Genomic DNA, 21,711 nt, shown 5'->3' with positions numbered 1-21,711 from the left:
TGGGAACTGTCCGTATCAGGACTGAGAAAAAGTGTAGGAAGTGACAAAGGCCAAGAGTAGGAGGTGGCGGCAGTATTGCTAAAATCTTGATGATTAGAAAAAATAGGTCATCAAGGCTCCTCTCCTCACACCTGTCCCTTCACCTGCTACCACACTTCCCAAAATAAATCCCCTTGGAGGTTAAGAAGATTCAAATAAACTAGAGAGAAAGATTAACTGGTTAACAGCGTTTGAGGATTCCTTGAGTGAAAAAGGAAGGGGCAGAAGGCTGTTCTGGAAAAAAAAAAAAAGAAAAAGAAAAAGATAGAAAAGAACGGCTACTACAGACAAAAGTAAACAGAGCGCTAAGATGACCACACACACAAAAAAGCTACTTGCAAATAAGCAACTACTAACAACTAGACACCATGTAAGACAGACTTGAAAAACAAGCATTATGACTTACAAGGCCTGGAGACACAGAATACATAAAGAATTAAAACCACAATGAGGTACATTTCACATTCCTCGTATTGGCACAAATCGTAAAAGGCTGATGACATCAACTGCCAAGGATGTGAAACAAGCATTATTCATATTCTTCTGGTGGGATAAAACTTGGTATGCACACTTGGAAAATAATTTGGGATCATTGCATACTTAAGTATGGGAATTCCTCTGCTGGATACGTAGGGAACTCTTGCACATGTACACAAGGAAAGATACACCAAAATGTTCAATGCATCATGGTTTGTAATAGCAAAAAATTGAAAGCAATCTATATTTTAATGAGAAAACTGACATGTAAATTGTGTCCATTCATACAAAAGAAAGGACACATTTGAATGAACCAGTGCAGTCCCTCTTCTAAAATTTGTGGGGCTGGAGCAAGACAAAATGGAGGCCCACGCACCAAGTGTCTAAATACTTAAACCTAATTAATCCAGCTACAAAATGATTCAACAAAATATACCCTATCTTGACAAACATACTTTCATAATGACCTGGAAGGCCAAGTTGGAATTTAGAATTCTCAGACTCCTCAATGATAGTATATAGCAGAACGAAAAAAGTCAGCCCTGACTACCAACGCCAACCCACCACTGCTCTTCCCAGCCCAGGCTCTGTGCCACACTGCTTGTGCCATTCTAGAGGCAATGGACATGTCAACCAAACTCCTTCCACGTGTAGGGAGACCCTGGGGGAAAAGCCCACACAGGCTCTGGAAGTGGGCTTGGGAATTCCAGAGTGCCAGGAACCCAGAACATGGTTTAGAACATGGTGGGGCTACAGGTTCTAGATGAGCATGATTCCTTGGTCCCATGGACTCCTCAAAAAGTCAGGACGCAACAGGAGGAGGGCCAGAATTAGAACCTGCAGAGCAGAGGGCACAGGTCCATCTTGCTCGTCTAAAGGTGGTACAGAAATAGGGCTCCGTATATTAGGGGTGAGTCTCAGAAACACCATGCTGCACAAACAAGAGGGAATAAAGCATTTACAAATCTAGTATTGATGTCATTTATAGGCTTAAAAACAAGCAAACCAATCCTAAATATTGCTACATACATATATGTAGAAAAATAACAAATGAGAAAAAACACACACCAAATGATCCAGCAATCCTACATCTGGGAATTTATCACAAGGAAATGAAATCGCTATCTTAAAGAGATATTTGCACTCCCGTGTTCATTGCAGCATTATTCACAGTAGGCAAAACATGGGAACAAAGTGTCTATCAACAGATGAACTGATAAAGAAAATGTGGTACATATGTATACAATGAAATATTATGCAGCCATAAAAAGAAGGAAACCCTGCCATTTGTGACTTGTATGAACCTAAATGACATTATGATAAGTGAAATAAGCCAGTCACAGGAAGATAAATATTGCATCACCTCACTGATACATGGAATCGTGAAAAAAAAAAGCCAAATTCATAGAAGAAGAGAGTAGAATTGCCAGGGATGAGGGAGTGGAAGGAATGGGCGGATGCTGGTCGAAGGGTACAAACTTTCAGTTATAAAATGAATAAGTTCTGAAGATTTAAGGAAAAGCATGGTGATAATAGTTAACGTATGGCTGAAATTTGCCGAGAAAGTTTATCTTAAGTATTCACACCATCAAAAAAAGGGGTGGGGGTAAATAGATGAGGTGATGGATAGTTTAATTAATTTGATTAAGGGAATCGTTTTACAATGTATGTATATCAAAATGTCATTGTATACATTGTATACCTTAAATCTATATAATGTTTATTAGTCAATCATACTCTCAATAAAACTGGAAGAAAAATAAGAACATTATTTATCTCTAGTGATCACTTCTACAATGGGGGAGGTGATCAAGGAAGAGAATTCGGGAGGGGTTAACCGTGTGATACTCTACTTCTGTAGCTAATTTGTGGGTACATAGATATTTATTGTATGATTTACTTATTTTCATAAGACTTAAATATCACATAATAAAAACTTTAATGAGAATATTATTTTAAAATTGAAACAAAAGATACCATTTTACACCCTTCGTATTGGCATAAATCAAAAAAATAATACCAAGTGCTAGTTGGCCATAAAATGGGAGAAACGGGGACTCTCAAACATGAAAGCATAGGGCCATCCAGGTGGCTCAGGCGGTTAGAGCTCCGTGCTCCTAACTCCGAAGGCTGCCAGTTGGATTCCTACATGGGCCAGTGGGGTCTCAACCACAAGGTTGCCGGTTCAATTCCTCGAGTCCCACAAGGGATGGTGGGCTGCGCCCCCTGCAACTAGCAACGGCATCTGGACCTGGAGCTGAGCTGCGCCCTCCACAACTAAGATTGAAAGGACAACAACTTGACTTGGAAAAAAAAAAAAGTCCTGGAAGTACACACTGTTCCCCAATAAAGTCCTGTTCTCCTTCCCCAATAATAAAAAAAAAAAAAACCATGAAAGCATAAATTGGTACAACCACCTTTAATACTAATTTGTCAGAATCTGGAAAAGTTGAAGTTGTGCAGCCATTCAACCCAGCAATTTCATTTCCTAATGATCCACCCCAACAAGCTCCTGCCACAAGCACCAAGAAACATGTATATTCTTGGCAAAGGATGGTAGCAAAAAATTGGAAATATCCCAAATGCCCATTATTGGAGGAACAGATACTGAACTATGTTATAAATCATATGATGAAATACTACTGGTAAAATTAATGAGCTAGAATCTTATGATAACGTAAGATCTCCAAAACATAACATGGAGTAAAAATTCTACAACACATGAAATACTACATTTTGGATCTGGATATAAATATATCTGAGGAAATTACGGAAGGGCAGGATATACACCAACATCATGATTGAGGTTGCTCTGGGAAGAGGGGGAAAAAAACGATAGGGAAGAGGGAAAACAAAAAATAACATTAGGTCTGTTGTGGCTTTCATTTTATTTTAAAAGAAACAAAAATGAAAAATGTAAATATTTATTCTTGGAGGTGAGTTATAACTTACGATTCTATACATAACTTTTGTTATATTATATACTCAGGATATATATACTTTGATGCCTGTATATTCTTTGCACTTTTGGGTTGTTGTTTTTTTTCAATTTATGAAATGGTCAACTGATTCTCTTTTCACCTACCCACCCCCCACATAAAGTTTCAATCAACCGCAAGGGAGAGAAAGGCACACAAACAGGAAAGAGCCCAGAGAAAACAGGCACATTAGCAGAAAAACCACAAAGCTTAGTTGAAGACAGAAAACCTGCTTTAAACAGAAATCATGCTTGCAAAAAAATAACTTGAATTAATGAAAGATCACACTACACACAGCTATTTGACAACATGAGTAGCTAGTTAACAAATCATGTAAATCTGAGTTCAACCCTAACTCTGCCAGCTATCTGCTATGTGACCTTCGGTCAATTTCTTCTAAACAGCTTTAGGCCTATTTCCTTACGTTGAGATGGAATTTATAATACCTACCTCAAGAATCATGGTAAAGACTGACTTGGATACCATCTCTGAAGTGCTTCTCAGCGTGCTTGGTACAGAGTTATTTGTTCAATAAATGGTGTTTATTGTTTGTAACTGAACTGGGGTTAGAATGTCACGCGTAGGCATGTATTTTAGCAAAGCAAATACAAATATCCAAACAGATGCACCAAAACAAACAATTATCTAACACTGAAGAAAGTCAGCCCTGTTGTTGACTAAAAAGTATAGCTTAAAGCAATGTAAGAGAAAAATGCAAACTACAGGATAGGAGAAATCCCATTTATGAATAACAACACCATAGAGGAAATTTTATAAGTCCAGCAAACAGAGAACAGTTTACCAAACGGAATGGTAATTTCAACATGGTTACCAATTGATCAATAGATCCCATTAAGCTGTAAGTCACAAAGAAAGTCCTGAGACTCCCACACTTCAAGTTTTAGAAGATAAAGTTTTGTAAGTTGCTAAGAAAGGGGAATATTTTTAAAACATAGTTAGGGGGGAAAAAACACATACTTTTCTAGGTTTTAAGGCAAGAAAAAAAATTCTTCTAAGGGTCCTTATTATGAGGACAAAATGTACATTAATGGATTAAAAATTTGTAGTTCTCAAATTCAAAAGTGATATAAAGGAAAGAAAAGTTAATGAAAAACAGGACAAGACCAATAAATGTAAGAAATACGAATTTATCACTTCACTAAAAAAAAAGGCTAATGAATTACCTGAAGGATCCATCCAAATATGCACTGACCAAATGATGCCTATGTTTTATATATACTTTTTTTTTATTGGGGAAGGGGAACAGGACTTTATTGGGGGACAGTGTGTACTTCCAGGACGTTTTTCCAAGTCAAGTTGTTGTCCTTTCAATCTTAGTTGTGGAGGGTACCGTTCAGCTTCAAGTTGTTGTCCTTTCAGTCTTAGTTGTGGAGGGCGCAGCTCAGCTCCAGGTCCAGTTGCCATTGCTAGTTGCAGGGGGCAGAGCCCACCATCCCTTGCGGGAGTCGAGGAATTGAACTGGCAACCTTGTGGTTGAGAGCCCACTGGCCCATATGGGAATTGAACCGGCAGCCTTCGGACTTAGGAGCACAGAGCTCTAACTGCCTGAGCCACCGGGCCGTCCCTATATATACTTTTAAAATATAGAAAAGTTCAAGTTAACCACCCAATTTATGAGCTTAAAATGGCTTTGATGTGTCAAACCAGGCCAAAAAAAATAATAATAAAATTCTTAAAACAAAAAACTAGTTTCGAAACATACTGCAAGAAACTGAAACAAAATTTCTAAATATACTGGATATGTGACATATTGAAACAATTATGGATTATGTCTGTGTAGGCATTTTTTCCTGAAAACGAAAGTCAGATTATAAGACAATCAGGGAAATTTGAACACCAACTTGATATTAGATGATATTAGAATTGTAATTGTGAAACAACGTGATCACTGTGGTTATGTTATTAAGATTCCTTATCCTTCGGCGATAAAGTTATTTATGAAGGAAATGATTGCCTTTTGGTTTAAAATAACTCCCACACTTCCAAGTTAGAGTTGGGGGTAGGGATGGGGGAATAAATGAAATAAGACTGTCCATATTTTGAAAACTGGTGAAGGGAAATTTTGTATACATTTTCATATATAGATATGAAAATATCCACAGTAAAAAATTAAAAGATAAGAAGCATATGTATTTAAAACTTAGGTTAAAAGCCAACACGAGTTGGTGAAAAAATGTGCACAACAGAACAATAAAAAAACAAAGCCCTCCAACTCTGTTATTCAGAATAGTGCTAGAATGTTCCTTCCTCTTCTTTCTATCCTCCCCCCTCTCTTCCCTCCTTCCTTCCTGATATCACCCGTTGCTGTGACTTAGATATTTTCCTCTATACACAAAACTTCCCCAAATCCAGAAACAGATTTTTGAAACTGGTGCCTCACAACATATTCAATGCATATTATTAATTAATGCTGCAAATTTAAGAACTTTTAAAAAAATGTTCAGTTTTGCCCTAAACAAATACATTTTTTAAAAATACTATCGCATCCACCTCGCGCATTGAAAACATATCTTTTGTATGTTTTATTACATATATTGGGGATGAGTAATCTAAAGTGTTTCGATAACAAGGGCATGATCGAAAGTTAGAACCACCATTTTGGACACTAGGACATCGCTTAAAATTTTTAAGGAGGGCCAAGTGTGAAAAGTACTACATCAAGAAAAAGAACTGAGCAGAAGTACACAGGGATGGAAAAGGTGGAGAGAAGGCTATGGTAGGAGAGAATCATTCACTAACTCAACCAGGCATTCATTCAGAAGTGAGATAGGAAGGAGGACCCGCAGGAAGGGGTTTAGGAGACTTCAATAAAAGGACTTGCTGATCAAGGTATTGTGAAGGGTGAAGAAGGGTTTGGGGAGAGTGTCACAGACCCTGCCCTGGGGGAAAGACGACGAGTGTCAGAGACCCTGGGGGAAAGTGCCTGGGGGAAGGAAGATGAGTTTGACTTTTATTAGCAGGATATTCAGGTAGAGATGCTCCTCAAACACTAGGAGAACCTAGATTCGGTTGGCAAGTCTGGGCAGCAGGGCGGTACTACGGGAGCCATCTTTGAGATGTGACAGCTGAACCCAAGAGTGAGCTCTCTTAGGGAGACTTAATAGGTCAGAAGGCTTAACCCAAACCTTGGGGCACACCTATATTTACAGGCAAAAAAAAAAAAAGAAGAAGAACAAGTGGAAACACAGCAAGAGCTGCCTGACAGGTAAGACACTCTATTTCGAAGTGTCCCCAAGAGCGGGAGGTCAGCGGTTCCAGCCACCGCGGGGAGAGAACACATCACTGGGACCCTGGAATAGGACCGTTCTAGTCAGGTGGTGTGGACGAACATCAGATATCAGAAAACCGACAATGAGGGGAACGGAGGCAGCTAGGAATGGAGGGCCAAGCAGAGACCCGGCGCCGGGGACGGCGGAGACGCATCCGTGTGCGGAGCGCGGTGGGGGTGCTGGGAAAACAGCAACGCGCCCAGGGATGGGGGGAGCAGGGAAAGATCCAAGAGTCCAGGGACTGGGGACATTCTCCTTCCTTCCCAAACCTGACTCCAAATTCTCTAAGTCCTGGCGGACCCCAAAGTACTTTCTTCTTCTGGGGGCGGGGAGTTAAGCATAGTCTTTGCCGGGGCCATATCGCGTTAGCCATATTCGAGGAAAGGTCTGGAGGCGCTAGAGGAAGGGAGCAGAGAAGTGAGGGGCTGGAGGAACAGGGCGTGGGGTACGAGAAACCCCGAGGGCGCGCCCCTCGCGGACAGCAGCCCCGACGGTCCTCCCAGCCCGGGCCCCGCGGAACCGCCCCTCCTTCGCAGCGCACTCACCGCTCCGACTGCGAATAGTGGCATCGGCCCAGCAGGTTGAGCTTGCAGAGGTGCAGGTTTCCGCAGCTTTTCTGGCAGAACTTGCGACGGCAGACCCGGGCTCCGGTAGTGGCCACCACGGACCGGGTGACCCCGGCCCCGCCGCCGGTCTCCAATATCACGAAGCGGTTGGGCCCGGCCGCCTGCAGCACCTCGCAGAGCTGCGCCTCGGAGAGCGCGATCTCGTCGAGCAGCGCGTCCAGGGCCATGCGGCCCCCGTGGGCGCACAGGATTTTGGTGATGAAGCAGCACACTTCAGGGTCCGCCATGGCTCTGCTCTGGCCAGGCCTGGCGGCGCGGGACTCTGCTCCGGGGAGAATCGAAACTTAACAACAGCCCCGGGGGCGGGGGCGGTCACGGGCGGTGCTCGAGTTGGGCGCGCCACGGGCCCGCGAATGCGCGCTCCCCGCCGTTAGCGGAGCCCGGCGGTTTCGATTTCTCTGGGTCCCCAGGACCGAGGTCACCTACCCGATCCCTGCGTCAGATGTAAAGTCAACCGCGACGGCAACCGAATGGAAAGAAAGCGAACAGCGCACGGGCGGATCTACTGGCGACCGTGGTGGCCACCCGTACGGCTCCCGCTGGGTTCTAGCCCCCGAGAGGGTGAGGTTCCCCGGCTGGGCAGGGTGAGGCTTCTTCCGAAAGAAGAGAAAGTAAAAATGATACTGAGGCGCTGGTGGAGTTTTTATAAGCCAGCCGAAGTGGCGAATGACGCGTGTTTGGAGCCCTCTTGAGGAGTCTTCTCTCGACCCCACCCCCCCATCCGGGAAAGAACACATCTAGTGAGCACTTGCTCGGGGCTGGACGCCCTGCCTCCGATATTAATCAATCTTCTTAACTACTCCCCGAGTTAGGTATTGTTGTCCTCACTTTGTGTTTGAGGAACAAACGTGAGCGATACGCACAGCAATCATGCTGGAACCCGGACACTACCTGAAGTTCCCCAAATCTGGCTCCCAGACCCCAGATCGTGGACCGCCAGGCTAGGGCCGATGTGCACTTTCTCCCATGGCATCATGCCCTCCTAAAAAAACTCCTCTCTCATTTGCCTTCTCTCATTTGCCTTCTCTCGAGTTTTTTTGAAGAACCATTTCTTGACCTTTCTTGCCTGCCTGTAATCGCTAACCTCGGTGCCCCAGGCATCGCTTCATTCCCCACAGCAAGCAGTCAGAGGTGCGTGTTTGGACTTATCCCAAGATTTCAGTTACGTTTCTCTCTTTAGATATTTAAACAAGACCTTTTCCCCGTGTGGACCCAGTTGGGCTCCCAGAGTTTATATACAGATTATCTTAAAGTGAAAACATTTGAGCCACAGAAGATGTTAAAGAAATTTTATCTGAAATTCTCTTACTCTTGACTAAATCAAAGCCTCCAGAAAATACAGCTACCATTAACTTTCCAAGGGAGTTTCCTGCTAATTCTATTGCCCGGTGGAGACAGACTGCCCATTGTCATTAGCATCAAAAAAACCAATAGAACCTTCCACATCCTCCCCCATTGAAGCCCTTAAAAAGAAGAAGAAGAAAAAAAAATCCCTTAAGTTGAGATATAAACTTTTGGCTGTTCCAGGAGTTTTTCCATTACTGGGAGCTCCCCAGCCCTCCTAAGGTGTAAATAAATCTAGTCTTTCCTCCTGTTCATCTGTCTATTGTCAGTTAATTTGCAGGCCCCCAAGCCTGGACCCATGTTGGAAGAGGAAACAGTTTTTCCTCTCAGCACTCCCAAGTAAAATAAATGTGTCACTGATCAAATCGGAAATAAACCTTTTTTAAAATTGGTAGAATACAGTTGTCCAATTAGAAATTCTGTCTTCAAAATGATCAATGCAAATTCTCAGCTTAGTAATTCGCACGGTAGATGAACTGTGTCTTTCAAGAATAGAATACTTTGGTATGAAAACCAGCCAAACATGGGACCCACTCAGGATCATCTGACTTCCTGTTCCCTCTAGCTGTTACTTCTGTAGTTGCCTTGATCCACGTGGCCTTATCTGTGTTCTAAAAGGTTCCCAGGACTGGGCTTGCATTATCGAATCAATTAAGTTCAATATGGTATCTTCTGTGTGGTCTTACATTAGTCACTCTGAACATGCAGAAGTTTAAGAAATAGTCCCTACCCTCAAGGAGTTTGTGTTTGGGAAGACATGAAAAAGCATTCTAACATACGGAAATCAGTTAAAAAGAAAACCACAGGCCCAAAATGCATCACTTATGCTAAAAGCCCATGATAGCAAACATAGATTTTTAATACCTGATTTAACTACAGTTTTACCCTCTCCCAGAAATACAGTCTCAGTCTAGTCAAGCACCAGTAACATAATCTGTCAGTGGGCCCTCTCCACCGTCCCTGCCCCCGAAAGGAAGACAGGCGATCTGAATGATAAAACCCTTACCCTTTCTTTCCCCCAAAAAAGATGATGTCCTGGTCTAAAAATAATCCTTTCTCTCTTTTGCTAATAATGCCTACCACACCCTTCTGCCTATAAAAACCTTCCATTTTGTACAACCCTTCAGAACACCCTTCCACTTGCTAGAATGGTGTTCTGTCCGATTTCTGAATCCCTTAATAAAGCCAATTAGGTCTTCAAATTTACTCAGTTGAATTTTGCTTTCCAAAAGGTTAAATGCTGCAATCGGTGTATGAGACATTTGAGAAGAAAGAGCAAGTTTGGCTAGAATGGTTGGGAATAAAGATATAAAATTCCCCTCAATTTGAAGCCATGAAAAAATGATTTAAGGGATTGTGAGAAGGGAAAAAGCAGGCATTTTGGGCAATTTTGAAATGTGTTGTCACATTTCAAAGGTTGTCACAGGTTGACTTCTCCAGGAAGCAGACACTGATATGAAGCGCAAAGCTCGGGATACAAAAGGTTTCCCAGGGTGTAACATCAGAGAAAGTCAAAGGAAGAAGCAACATTGGTCCCTGGGAGCTTTTAGACTGCCATGCAGACCTCACAAGTCTGCCAGCCTGGGCCACCACCTTGTTTGGTCATGGGGGAGAGGGGTACTAGAGAAGTACTATGTTTTAGCTCAAACACTGGGGCAGATCCTGAAGGAACTAAAGCTGGAGGCTATGGCCTAAACACACTCCCTGAGTTGGGCAATAAGCCCTAACGTAAGGGGGATCTAAGTGACACACTGTCTGCCATAGGCCACCCTTTGCGGCACGTGTACCTATTTCTCCATCTGTGTTCAGGGAACAGCTCAGCTCCTTTAGGCCTCTGATGGGCTGCTCTTCCTGAAAGGAAACTTAGCAGAGGGAAGTCAATGGAATGAACTCGACCTCCTGTCACAGCAACCGGCTGCAAAGCCACCACAGGCCTCATGCTATACCTCTACCACTATGCAGTCTAATTCCCCTCTCCCTCAGTTACCACCTCAGCTTACTTGGGTGGGTACCCGAAATCCCCATTCCTAAGTGCTCTGACTACTTCTCAGAGTAGGGTTGTCATTCTTGTCTTGTCCATTCAGTCACAGTCACAGTACCAACTGAGTGCCAACTGACCCCCAAATAAGTCACCCGAGTCCACACATATTCCTCCTGCTGTCTTAATAGTGTGGCCCTACTTCCTTCTGCTGAGCAGCTCAATTGCCTGATAAGAGAGCAGTTCTTTGTTTTACCTGTTAGTCTCTGACCACGAGGAGGCCAAAGAGCCTGGTGACAGCCAGAACTTGTCATCCGGTGGAATTTTTACTGTTTTACTCCAGGCAAGAATGTGCCCCTTTTGGGGACCAAAACCTCTAACCCTGCCGAGCCCAGAGTTGTGGAGACAGAGAGGCGCAAATGGGTCACTGGAATGATGCTAATTGGGGCCACTCATGCTTCCACCCCTTATTTCCAGTCCCATGCACTCTTTCTATTAGGGAAACAGCACCATACTAAGTTGTCTGACAAAAGTCACATACTACGAAGTCCTGGAGGAAATGTCACCATTGCAGTGTATTACCTCCATGCTGGAGCTTCAGCTGCAACTGTAACTGACCTTTAACTATCCAGCAGCTTCTGGGGGTGGGGTGTGTGATATGACCAGCAGATCCTATATTCATGGGCCCACTCCCCCACTCTCGGTGCCATAGACAGAGTCCTCTGCTCAGATGCTATGTTACATGGAATTCTAAGTCCGTGGATCAGGTGGTCTTTAAGGCCCCCAACAGTGGTGCTACTGAGGCACTGCAGGCAAGGAAAGCAGCCCCATATTCGGAATCAGCGTCCATTCTTGTGAGAGCAAAATGCTCGCCCTTCTAGGGAAAAGGGGGCCCCAATATAGTCAGCTGGTCACCAAGTAGCCTCTTGGCCTCCTCACCAAATATAAAAGCTGAGCATTGGTCTTTATGGCTGGGAGGCTGGACATGCAGAGGTGGCGGTAGCTATATTCGTTTTGGTAAATGACAGCCCATGCTGTTAGGTTTTTACATCAACCCCATCTCTGCCACCATAGCCTCCTTGTTCAGGTACCCATCATGTAGCAGTTGGGAGCGAGGGGGTTCTGACAATGCCTGGCTCCATTAACTGGGTAAGTTATTTCGTCTAGTTGGCACATCTTCTGTGATAGATACTTACTAGTGGGCTTCAACATGTGATATAAACAACTTCCCACTCAGAGTCCCCTCCTACAGGTCCATCCATATTCCTCTGTCCCACATCTTCTTAGCTCTGATGTTATATCTGTTCCTTTCAGGCCCCCTACCCACAAGCCAAGCCACACATCACTGCCATGGATTCACATATGTTCTAACCATGGGCCATTCTCCTTCCACGCAGAGTGGACACCCAGATGCACATCCCAAAACCCCTCCCATTGGGGTGATTTTCCCTCACCACTGTGTTCTAAGTGTGTGAGACTATAATATAGCCGCCGTCCATTTTTAGCTTGCATGCACATAGTGAGATGACCCATCCATAACTCGAGCTTGGTCTTGTCTTCCCTCTTTTAGCTATTTATGTGGGACGGCCTCATATGGCCATCGGTGTTAAGCTGGGGGAGGACAGTGCAACTGTAATAAGTGACATGAAGATCCGGGCGACTTACTCATCAGTAAGTCATATGCTCATTCTGGATGGTACTCAGTCCCACATGTACCTGTTTCACCTCATGATGCCGATGATGCTGGGCCTGCCTGGCTTTATGATCTGACATGTCCAATAGGACCTAGCTCCTGCAGGCCAAATCCAAACCCACGGTCATTTGTTATCTCTACCAGTGCCCAGCAGCAAGCTAGGAGCTTCAAAAGGAGTGTAATTCTTCGCCGCAGTTGGCATAGCCTTGTTCTATAATCCCAGGGGTCTGCATTCTGATTCTTCTGCTGGGACATGCCATTAATGCCGCACTGCATCTTTTCCCATCATTGACACCGTCAACACTCTAGCCTCTGCCAGATGGTAGAGTCCAAGCAGAAGAGCTGTTTGTATCACAGCCTGGACCTGCTGCCGAGCTTTTTCTTTCCTGCTCTGAGCCCCACTCAAAGCTGGCCACCTTCCACGTCACCGAGCACGTGGGTAGCAACAGTATTTGTAGGTGTAGACTGTATTTCCTCAAGAACCCAAAGATTCCTAACAGGCTTTGTGCTTCCTCTTTCCTAGTAAGGGATCGAGATGCAGCAATGTCTCTTTTACCGAGGAGGAAATGTTCCAGCATGCTGCTGACCATCAGGCCCCTCACATCTTTAGTGAAGTGGCAGGTCACGGAATCTTTGTAGGACTTACCTCCCACTCTCTGGGACATGTGTCATATGAAGTCACTACATGTGCGCCGCCTTTTTCTCAACCTGCCTGAGCAGCATGGTATCATCAATGTCATGGGTCGAGGTGACGTTATGTGGGATGTCCAAAGTCTCCAGTTCTCTTGGGACTGTTTCAGGACAAAGGACTGAAGCGTGAACACAAAACTGTGGCAAAACTCTATATGCTTGTTGGTACCCATTCTGTGTGAATATGAACTATTTCTGATCCTCTTTCCTGATCGGGATAGAAAAGAAAGCATCCGCCAAATCAACGGCCACCAACCACGTAGCTGGGGCTGCATAACTCCAAGCTAGCCAAGCCACTACAGCAGGCCCAGCAGGTGTAGAGGGGTTCCACTTCTTGCAGTAGTCTGCAGTCGTTCTCTAGGACCCATCCGGTTGCTGCAAGGTCAACACTGGCTAGTGATACAGAGATACAATAGGGACAACGTGTCTTCATCATTTTTATATTTAAGAATGGCACTAATAGCTGTGGAGCCTAATGCTCTCGTGAGCCTTCTGGCCTTAACATCATATATCTTTCCAGCACATCCACTTTGCTGAGTCTTTTATCCTTTCTTTACTGTCTGCCCCAGAAAGTTAGGCATTCCGACCTCACTCTTTGTAGGCCGTCAAGTTTCTAGGAGCCACCCAGCAGCAGATTTGCGCCATCCTCTGGTTCTTGACAGGATGCTAAAGCTTATAACCTGTGAGAGCGCTCCTATGTCAATAAAGTCTCCTGTAGACAGTCTTATATTCCAGCTCCTTTGATACAGCAGTTTTGTTCAGAATTGTAAGGTATAAAATCAAGACGAGTCACTCATTTTAGAAGATTGACAAGGAAAGGAGAAGAGAGAAGAAAAAGGAAGAGGAATCACTCGGGTAGTTAGAGAGAGAGTTTTTTTTGTTTGTTTGCTTGCGTGTGTATTAATGTTTTACTGGAAGATCTGGGCATATGTGAACATTTCAAAGACATAAATCTCGGGAGAGTGCAAAGCTGCAGTTTCTAGGGCACATTAGCATATCAGGCGATGTGATTACTTGAACCACCACCAGTGGAAAAGGGAAGCAAAACATACACAAGGCAGCAGTGAGTCAGCTACGCTAAGTCACAAAAACGAAAAGCACATAAACACCAGAGGGTTGAGTCAGATGTAATGTCCAAAGTCCACGGTAAACAGATGTTCTCCAGGAGATATGGAAGTCCAGGCAGGCATTAGTCAGCCAGGCAGAGGAGGGTAGAGGTAAAGGGCCGCCAGAGGGGTTTTCCCTAGACTGAACCTGCCTAACAGTCTTGCAAGACTCCCTGGGAACACGTGACCTGGGAGGGAAGAAGCTGTAGGTGAGGTGGAGGGATTGACTTTAGAGTGAGACGGGCCATTTCCCTCTTTGAAGGTAAATTTACAGACTTTGCTTTGGTGCTGTTCAAATGAGGAACTTCAGGTTGCAAGCCTTCTGCTGGGAACGCTTGGATGAAAGCACAGGCAATGAACATGTTGTAATCTAGAGGCGGGGCTAATGTGAGGATGAGATGGCTTGATGCGGTAGTTGGCTAGCCCCCGAGAGAGCCCCCTGCCTCCTGATATTTGCACCACTGTGTAGTCCTCTGCCGCGTTCAATAGAACTGATCTGTGGAATCAACCGGGTATTACAGAAGCAACAGTGTGAGTTCCAAGATGAGGTCATAAAAAACATTCTGACTTCCATATTGTTCTCTCTCTCTGGGGAAGCCAGCAGTTATTGAGACAGGTTAGCTAGCATGTCCCTAGGTAGACAGGGAGGTCCCTGGTGGAATAAACAAAGACAGCCATATCCTAAAACTCCTTTGCTCCAGGACAAAATGTAACAACGCCTTGAGATTAATCATACAATTCCTTTTGGCCTGACAAATGGAGCAGATCTGATAGATAAGAGTGGGTTATTTTGCTAATTCCTTTAGGATGGGCAAGTAGAACAAACCTAGTAGACGAATTTCATTAGAAGGTGCCAGTTCCCTTCTTCAAACAGCTCCCCTTCCCCAAGCAGGCAAGGGAAGCTCAAAGTAAGAGCTTTTGCCTCAGTCACTGGGCAGCCCCATTCGGGACCCTCTCCCACTCAAGAGCTCTGACCCTTTGCTTTCAATAAACTATCCTCTTTTTAAAACTCTTTGCCTCTCCTGGGTCTGTGTTTCCATTCTTCGGTCTCATGAGACACGATCCCGGCACTCGCTCACTCCAAAGTCCCCTACATTATTTGGGGACTCACAGAGACATATTCCTCCTTCATTATGTTGTGTGGATACGCAAGCAGCCCAATGGAGAGGTCCATGTGGCAGGGACCAAAGACTACCTACCAACAACCGGCACTAATTGTCCTTTTGGAGTGGGATCCAACAGCTCTAGCCAAAACGTCATGTGACTACAGCCCCATCTGATAGCTTGACTTCACCTCAGGGGAGACTTTCAGACAAAACCACCCAGCTAAGCTACTCAACAGTAGCTATGAGAGATGAGAATATTGATTGCTTTAAGCGATTAAGTTTTGGGGTAAATTGTTATGCAGCAATGGATAATTAATACAATATATCCAAACACAAAAGTAACAAAAGTCCAAAACACTAAGTAATGTGGACTATTTAAGGAAACTGGGTAAGTCATCAGGTCCAGAGGACTGAAAGAACGGATGAAAGAAAGATTGGATCAGAGGGAGTGGGAATTACAACAGGTGACCCGGTTGTGTGTGGCTGGAGAGGGAAAACGGAATGTGAGATCTCTGAGACCAGTGTATGGAAGGTTAAGGCAGGACCAGGCTTGGAAGGCGGAGAGGCCCCAGCAGCAGCTGCATCTGGGTGGCTTTTCATGGCTCGGGCTTCTTCCCTGAGTCCTATTCTACCTGGGATGGAATAGGATTATGACTGTGCCCTAAACCCCAAGCACTGGGTCATTGCTGACAAGACCATCATTACTATGTCAAATGGACTCAAAGATGCAGGAGGCTTTGGCTAGAAACAAATGACAAAGATTTACTAAGAGGTCTTAGAGATTGCAAATTGGAACACAGTTACGCAAAACCTACGTGTCCCATAGGAAAAAGAAAAGCTGAAGGCTCTTATGGTACAAAGTACCTTCTTGAGAAGAATCAGTCCTGAATTTTTAGCTCCTGGATTGGTCCAAGATGGTAATCTTCAGCTATCCGGTGGTCTGGACAAGGGAATGGTTTCTTCCTGAGGTCATTTAATGGTCATCGGAGGGCTTGATGTATGTCCAGGTATTGACGCAGAAAAGTCTGATGTGCATCCAGCACTGATGAAGGACTGGAAAGTTCGGAAGTTTGTGTTCCTAGAATAAGTTAAAACAAGACTGGAATCATCTCCCCATGCCTCAACCTACTTAAATTTAATAATTTAGCCGCTGGATCACAGTGACTCCATTTTATTTCTTCCCTCTATTCCTCAACCATGTGTTAAGTGCTTTTATAATATGAAGACAAAGAAAATGTGGCCTAGCCATACCATGGAATATTATTCAGTCATAAAACGGCATGAGGGGCACTGACACATGCCACAATATGGAGGAGCCTGGGAAACATTATGCTGAGTGAAAGAGGCGTTATTCCATTTATATGAAATGTCCAGAATAGGCAAATCCATAGAGACAGAAAATAGATTAATGGTTGCCAGGGGATTGGGGGGTGGAGGAATGGGGAGTGACTGTTAATGAGTACACGTTTCTTTTGGAGGGTGATGAAATGTTCTGAAATTAGATAATGGTGATGGACAATCTTGTGACTATATTAAAAATCACTAAATCGTACACATTAAATAGTGAATTTTATGGCATGCGAATTATATCTCATTAAAAAAAGAACAAGACGGAAGCACATAGAATAGCACGGACTATGCTCACCACTATTGCAGATACTTTCTGTATATAATTCATTTAACTATTGAAGGGGAGCAGAGTTTCCCCAAAAGATGCCTTTTTGTTGTTGTTGTTGTTGATATTTATTATATTAAGTTGGTTATTTTTAAGAAACAAAACTCGGGAAGAACCTTTGACCTCCCCCCAACCTCCTGAAATAATTTAGATAGAGGATCTGCTCCAGGAAGGAAACTATGACCATAGATAAGTACAGTTTCATATGAACTAAGAGTGACAGACAGGGAGGAACCTGTTGGATCAAAGTCCCCTCTCTGTCCCATTGTTAGAGATGGCCCAGCAAACATTTGTCTATCAAACATTTGCTTTTCTATCTCCATGTGAATTGCTTTCTTCCCTTTGGAGTCCCAAACCACAACCTCTGCTTCTCCTTAGCTCAAAACAGCGTATAACCCTTAACTGCCTAAGTTGTTCTCGTGTCCCAGATTCTTATGGTACCTCCATATGTACAAACACAATAAATTTGGTTATTTTCTCCCGTTAATCTGTCTATTGTTAATTTGATTATTAGACCAGCCAGAACTTAGAAGGGTATAAGGAGAATTTTTCCTCCCCTACAATTTCATAACCAATGGACCTAGGAGGTAGGTACTATTATTATCAGGTGAGAAAAACGAGACCCAGAGAGGTTAAGTGACTTGCCCAAGTCACACAGCTAAAGCATGTGTTAGAGCCAAGAATCAAACCCAGGCAGTCTATTTCCAGAGGCTGAAAGCTTAACCACTATATCATACTAACCCTCATTTGTGAATGATCTCAGGTGGGTTTTAAGCATATCAGTGAGATGAGTTTTCTTACCTCAGAAAACAAAACCTCAGACAGGTTAAGTAACCTGCTCAAGGTCACAAAGGTAGGAAGCATGTGGGGAGCGGGGAGGCAGGGTTCAAATCCAGGTCTTTCCGACTCCAAAGCACACAACCCTATGTCATCTTCAGCTCTTGCTAGAGGCTAGGAGAGTAGGGGATGAACTGAACCTGGCCTCCCCAGAATCCCGCCCCTCAGCTGCTGGCTGATACAGGGAGTTCCTCCTCTCAGGGCTCATGGATTGCAATGCCTGGTGTTTTTCCTATTTACATTTTATTATGTTCATATTACTTTCTGATTTTCTAATTATCTTTTCCCCCAAATAAACACTAGCAATCAGAAGTTGAAAATTATTTTTCTCAGTATCTTCCCAGAGACAGATCCATTAATTTTAATTGGTATAAATAAAAGTTATCTTTTATACAGAGGGTGCCAAAAACATGTATACACATTTTAAGAAACGAAAATTGTATTAAAATTGTGATACTCAATATATACCAATAACAAAAGATGAATACAAGTCACATTTGACTTCTGCAATTACAAGAGGTGCTCAAAGTGGTTACCATCAGCGTCCAGACACTTCTGATTACAGTGAACTACTGCTTGAGCAACGTTGACCAAAGTGTCCACTTGTATATATTTTTTTGGCACCTCCAGTATTGAAATAAATATTGACTCCCATATCTTGAGCTCATTTCAGTTAAAAATTTGGCCTTAAAGAAGAACTTGGGAGTTTTTAAGTAGATATCTCTTTTTCATTTTGGATTATGGAAAATTTCTATACAAAAGTAAAATGGTGAAATAAACACTCACGTACTCATCACCTAGCTTGAACATTTATCACTTATATATTTCTTATTAACTAGGTTTCCAATTTATTAGTAGTTCAGTCATAGCTATATTATCCTTTAGTACTGGTTAAATCACATTTTAAAAAGCAAAATGTGAATAGGCATTGTTTCTTGCTTCAAAAGTTTATAGATAATTTACACTTTCTTCATTTTAATTTTCAGTACCTTCAGGTTATTTTAAAATAATAAAAAATATATTTCTTGAAGGACTGTACTTTGAAATGTTTACTCCCAGAGTCATTCTGGCTCTTGCTTAGAACAGTCAAAAATGGGTCCTCTCCCTCTGAGTCCATGTAACACACTAGGAGGAAATGGAACAAAATTTGGTTGTTAAAGTCTTCTTTTTGATGGTAAGGTAGAATATTTGTGAACAAAAGAATCAAAAAACTAACAGCACTCAATAGAGCTGATGAACAGAATTACTATGGTTCGTGGGAGAAATGCTGAGGGTTCTTTTGATGAGACTTTGTCCTTATGGAGAATCCACCCTAGAAAGAAATGCCAACACTTCTTACTGTCTTTCACATTCCCTCAGCAACTCACAACCTTGGTGAATCACAGGGCCATGGTTCCAAGGACCTCAGTGGCACTACGCATCAGGACTAAATTGCAGCCAACACAGACTCTGGAACAGCACTCTGAGCTCAGAGTTGGATTATTGATTAAAAAAGAAAAGGACACCCACAGATTTAGTGAGATGCAATTTACACATCTTAAAAATCACCTGTTGTAAGTAAGTATATATACAATGTTTTTTTAGAAAATCTACATAGTCATACAACCATCATAACAATCTGGATTATTTTTCAAAATCACTCAGAAACTTCTGTTCTATTGCAATTGCAATAAAGGTGCGAGTTCCAACTTTGCCTCTTACCCATGTAACCAGCTTTTGTGTCTATGTTAGTATGTGTTTCATAACACCTGGATGAGCTTAGAGCTGTAGCTGGGAATAACTGCTTCTTCTCAAGTACACTCAGTGCCATGTTCTACCCTTCATAATTACAGCTACAGTTCAAACAGACTCTGCAGGGATTTAGAGACTTATAGCAATATCTCAAACTGATGAAAATCAGAGGTCATTTTCACAGATTTAGCAAGTTCAACAGGGTTGTTTACAGCATTACCAGCAATACTGCCCTTAGATCCTGAAGTGAGAGGCCCATGTCCTGGGCTCTTGGTTCTGACCGCACCCTATGCCAGATGTCAAGAAGCCATGGAGCTAAAGGGTTGTTAAAAACTTTTAATTTCCATGGCGGAAAGTCGTTTTTAAAAGACAGGGTTTATTAGGCCATTGCTAGCAAAAAAAAAAAAAAAAGACCAGTCTTGGGGCATGGAGTCCAAACCACCAATAGCATGGTTAGGTAGGAAAGACAGCATGTCCATCATCCTGGGATTTTGCAAGTGTTTTCATACATCAAGTGGGGGGTGGGGAGAGAAGGTGAAACAGGGCTAGTTCTGGGATAGCTGCAACAGAGACTGCAAGGAAGAAGTTGATTAGCTGTGGGCAGCAGGTTGGAAAGTCCATGTGCAAACAAGAAGCTGAGGCTCCTGGGGTTCTATGGCTCCTGGCTCTTCTCTCTTTGGGGAAAGAGCTACCTGGAAATGTATCCTAAATTCCAGGAATGTGAGCAGTCTTTTGTCAGAGCTGGTCCACAGCTATTAGCAGGCTAACTGTTCTGTCTCTCTCTCACTCTCCGGCTGCTGTAATTTTAATTTAGAGCATCTCAAAATTGTTTTTCTTGTCAGCGTTCTTGTGACCTTCCTCACCATGCTATGGTGCCCCTCATACAACCCCAAGCCTGTTTCCACCCTTGAGTCGGTCTCTTCCCTGGGTCTGTCCTCCCTTTAGTCTGTCAGGGGTGACAGCTCACAGGTGAGTGGGTGCCTAGAGCTTGCATTTGTTGCTGGGTGTCCATGCTCATGCACAAGGCCCCTCACAGTGCAAGATGGAGCCTGGCCTGAGTAGAGAATGTTCTGGGCTGAGGGTGGGGTCTAGTTCTCTCCACACTGCCACCTGCAGCACAGAATTCTAAATTGGAGCCTGACCTTCATAATGATATATTTGTCAAGGAAGGAGGATAACATACTTTAACAGTTTGCTAAGCTGATACAATTTTTTTCAATGTTTAGACATGGTATGTGGACCTGTGTTTACATTATTTCATTTATATTAAAAGTCCAGATAGGCAAATCCATACAGACAGTAAATAGCATACATAGTAATTAGAGGCTGGGGGAAGGTGGGTGAGAAGTAATAGTGCTGGTGACTTTGTACATCTCTGAAGTCTATGTAGGTGCCTGTCTGTATGTGTCTCTACATATGAATGTTTGTATGTATAAAACTGTAGGTATATATCAGTGAATTAAGATAATGTAGTCATTTCCTCTCTAAGTGATTGCGGGGCAGGACAGGGGTGTTGGGGAGAGACAGGGGCTGGAGCATCAGGATGCAAAAAGAATGTAAGAAATCACACCTGCCTCCTATGACCTTGTTGTATATTTGAGTCTCCACAGGGCTAGTTACGAGCTCCTATTCAGAGTGGTATGCAATGTAATTCAACTATGCCACAACTACCTATAAACGGGGAAAATAACTTCACTTCTGTGAATGTTAGTTCTTAGTCTGTTAGTTCTGAGGGTTATACTAGATGTCCTTTATTTTGTTTTGTTTTTAAGGAGGGCACAGCTCACAGTGGCCGTGCAGGGATCCAACCGGCAACCTTGCTGCTACCAGCACCGCGCTCTAACCAACTGAGCTAACCGGCCACCCCTGGATGTCCTTTAAAAGTCCCATCCAGCTGTAACATTGCACGAGTCGGTGATTTTAAACTACGCTTTCAGCTGTGTTAACTGGGCTCGGGATTAAGATAAAGTCGTCCAATCAACACACATTACAGTACTTTATTGTGTGTAGGTATAGCAATGGAAATCTGAAACTGTATTTTGAGGAACTCCCGCCTCCCGACGTCAGCTTCCTCGGTTCAGCAGAAAATTTTTTTCTAACCTTCCGGCACCTGCAGAGGCTCGAGATCACGTGCCAGTCAG

General features: G+C 43.4%; 1 protein-coding gene across 1 annotated transcript in view; it reads right to left on the bottom strand.

Annotated features, from left to right (window-relative positions):
- Positions 1–8,112, bottom strand: part of ZC3HAV1 (zinc finger CCCH-type containing, antiviral 1) — a 47,468-nt gene extending 39,356 nt beyond the window's left edge. Inside the window, exons 1-2 of the mRNA XM_019750407.2 lie at positions 7,837–8,112; positions 7,330–7,672 (exon numbers count right to left, since the gene is read on the bottom strand). Coding sequence (XP_019605966.2) covers positions 7,330–7,637 — 308 coding nt within the window. The 5' untranslated portion in view covers positions 7,638–7,672; positions 7,837–8,112. The remainder of the gene's footprint in view (positions 1–7,329; positions 7,673–7,836) is intronic.
- Between the last annotated feature and the right edge of the window lie 13,599 nt (positions 8,113–21,711).

Source organism: Rhinolophus sinicus, linkage group LG11, assembly GCF_036562045.2.
Source record: "Rhinolophus sinicus isolate RSC01 linkage group LG11, ASM3656204v1, whole genome shotgun sequence".
Taxonomy (NCBI): Eukaryota; Metazoa; Chordata; class Mammalia; order Chiroptera; family Rhinolophidae; genus Rhinolophus; species Rhinolophus sinicus.
This window is presented reverse-complemented; position numbering and strand designations above follow the sequence as displayed.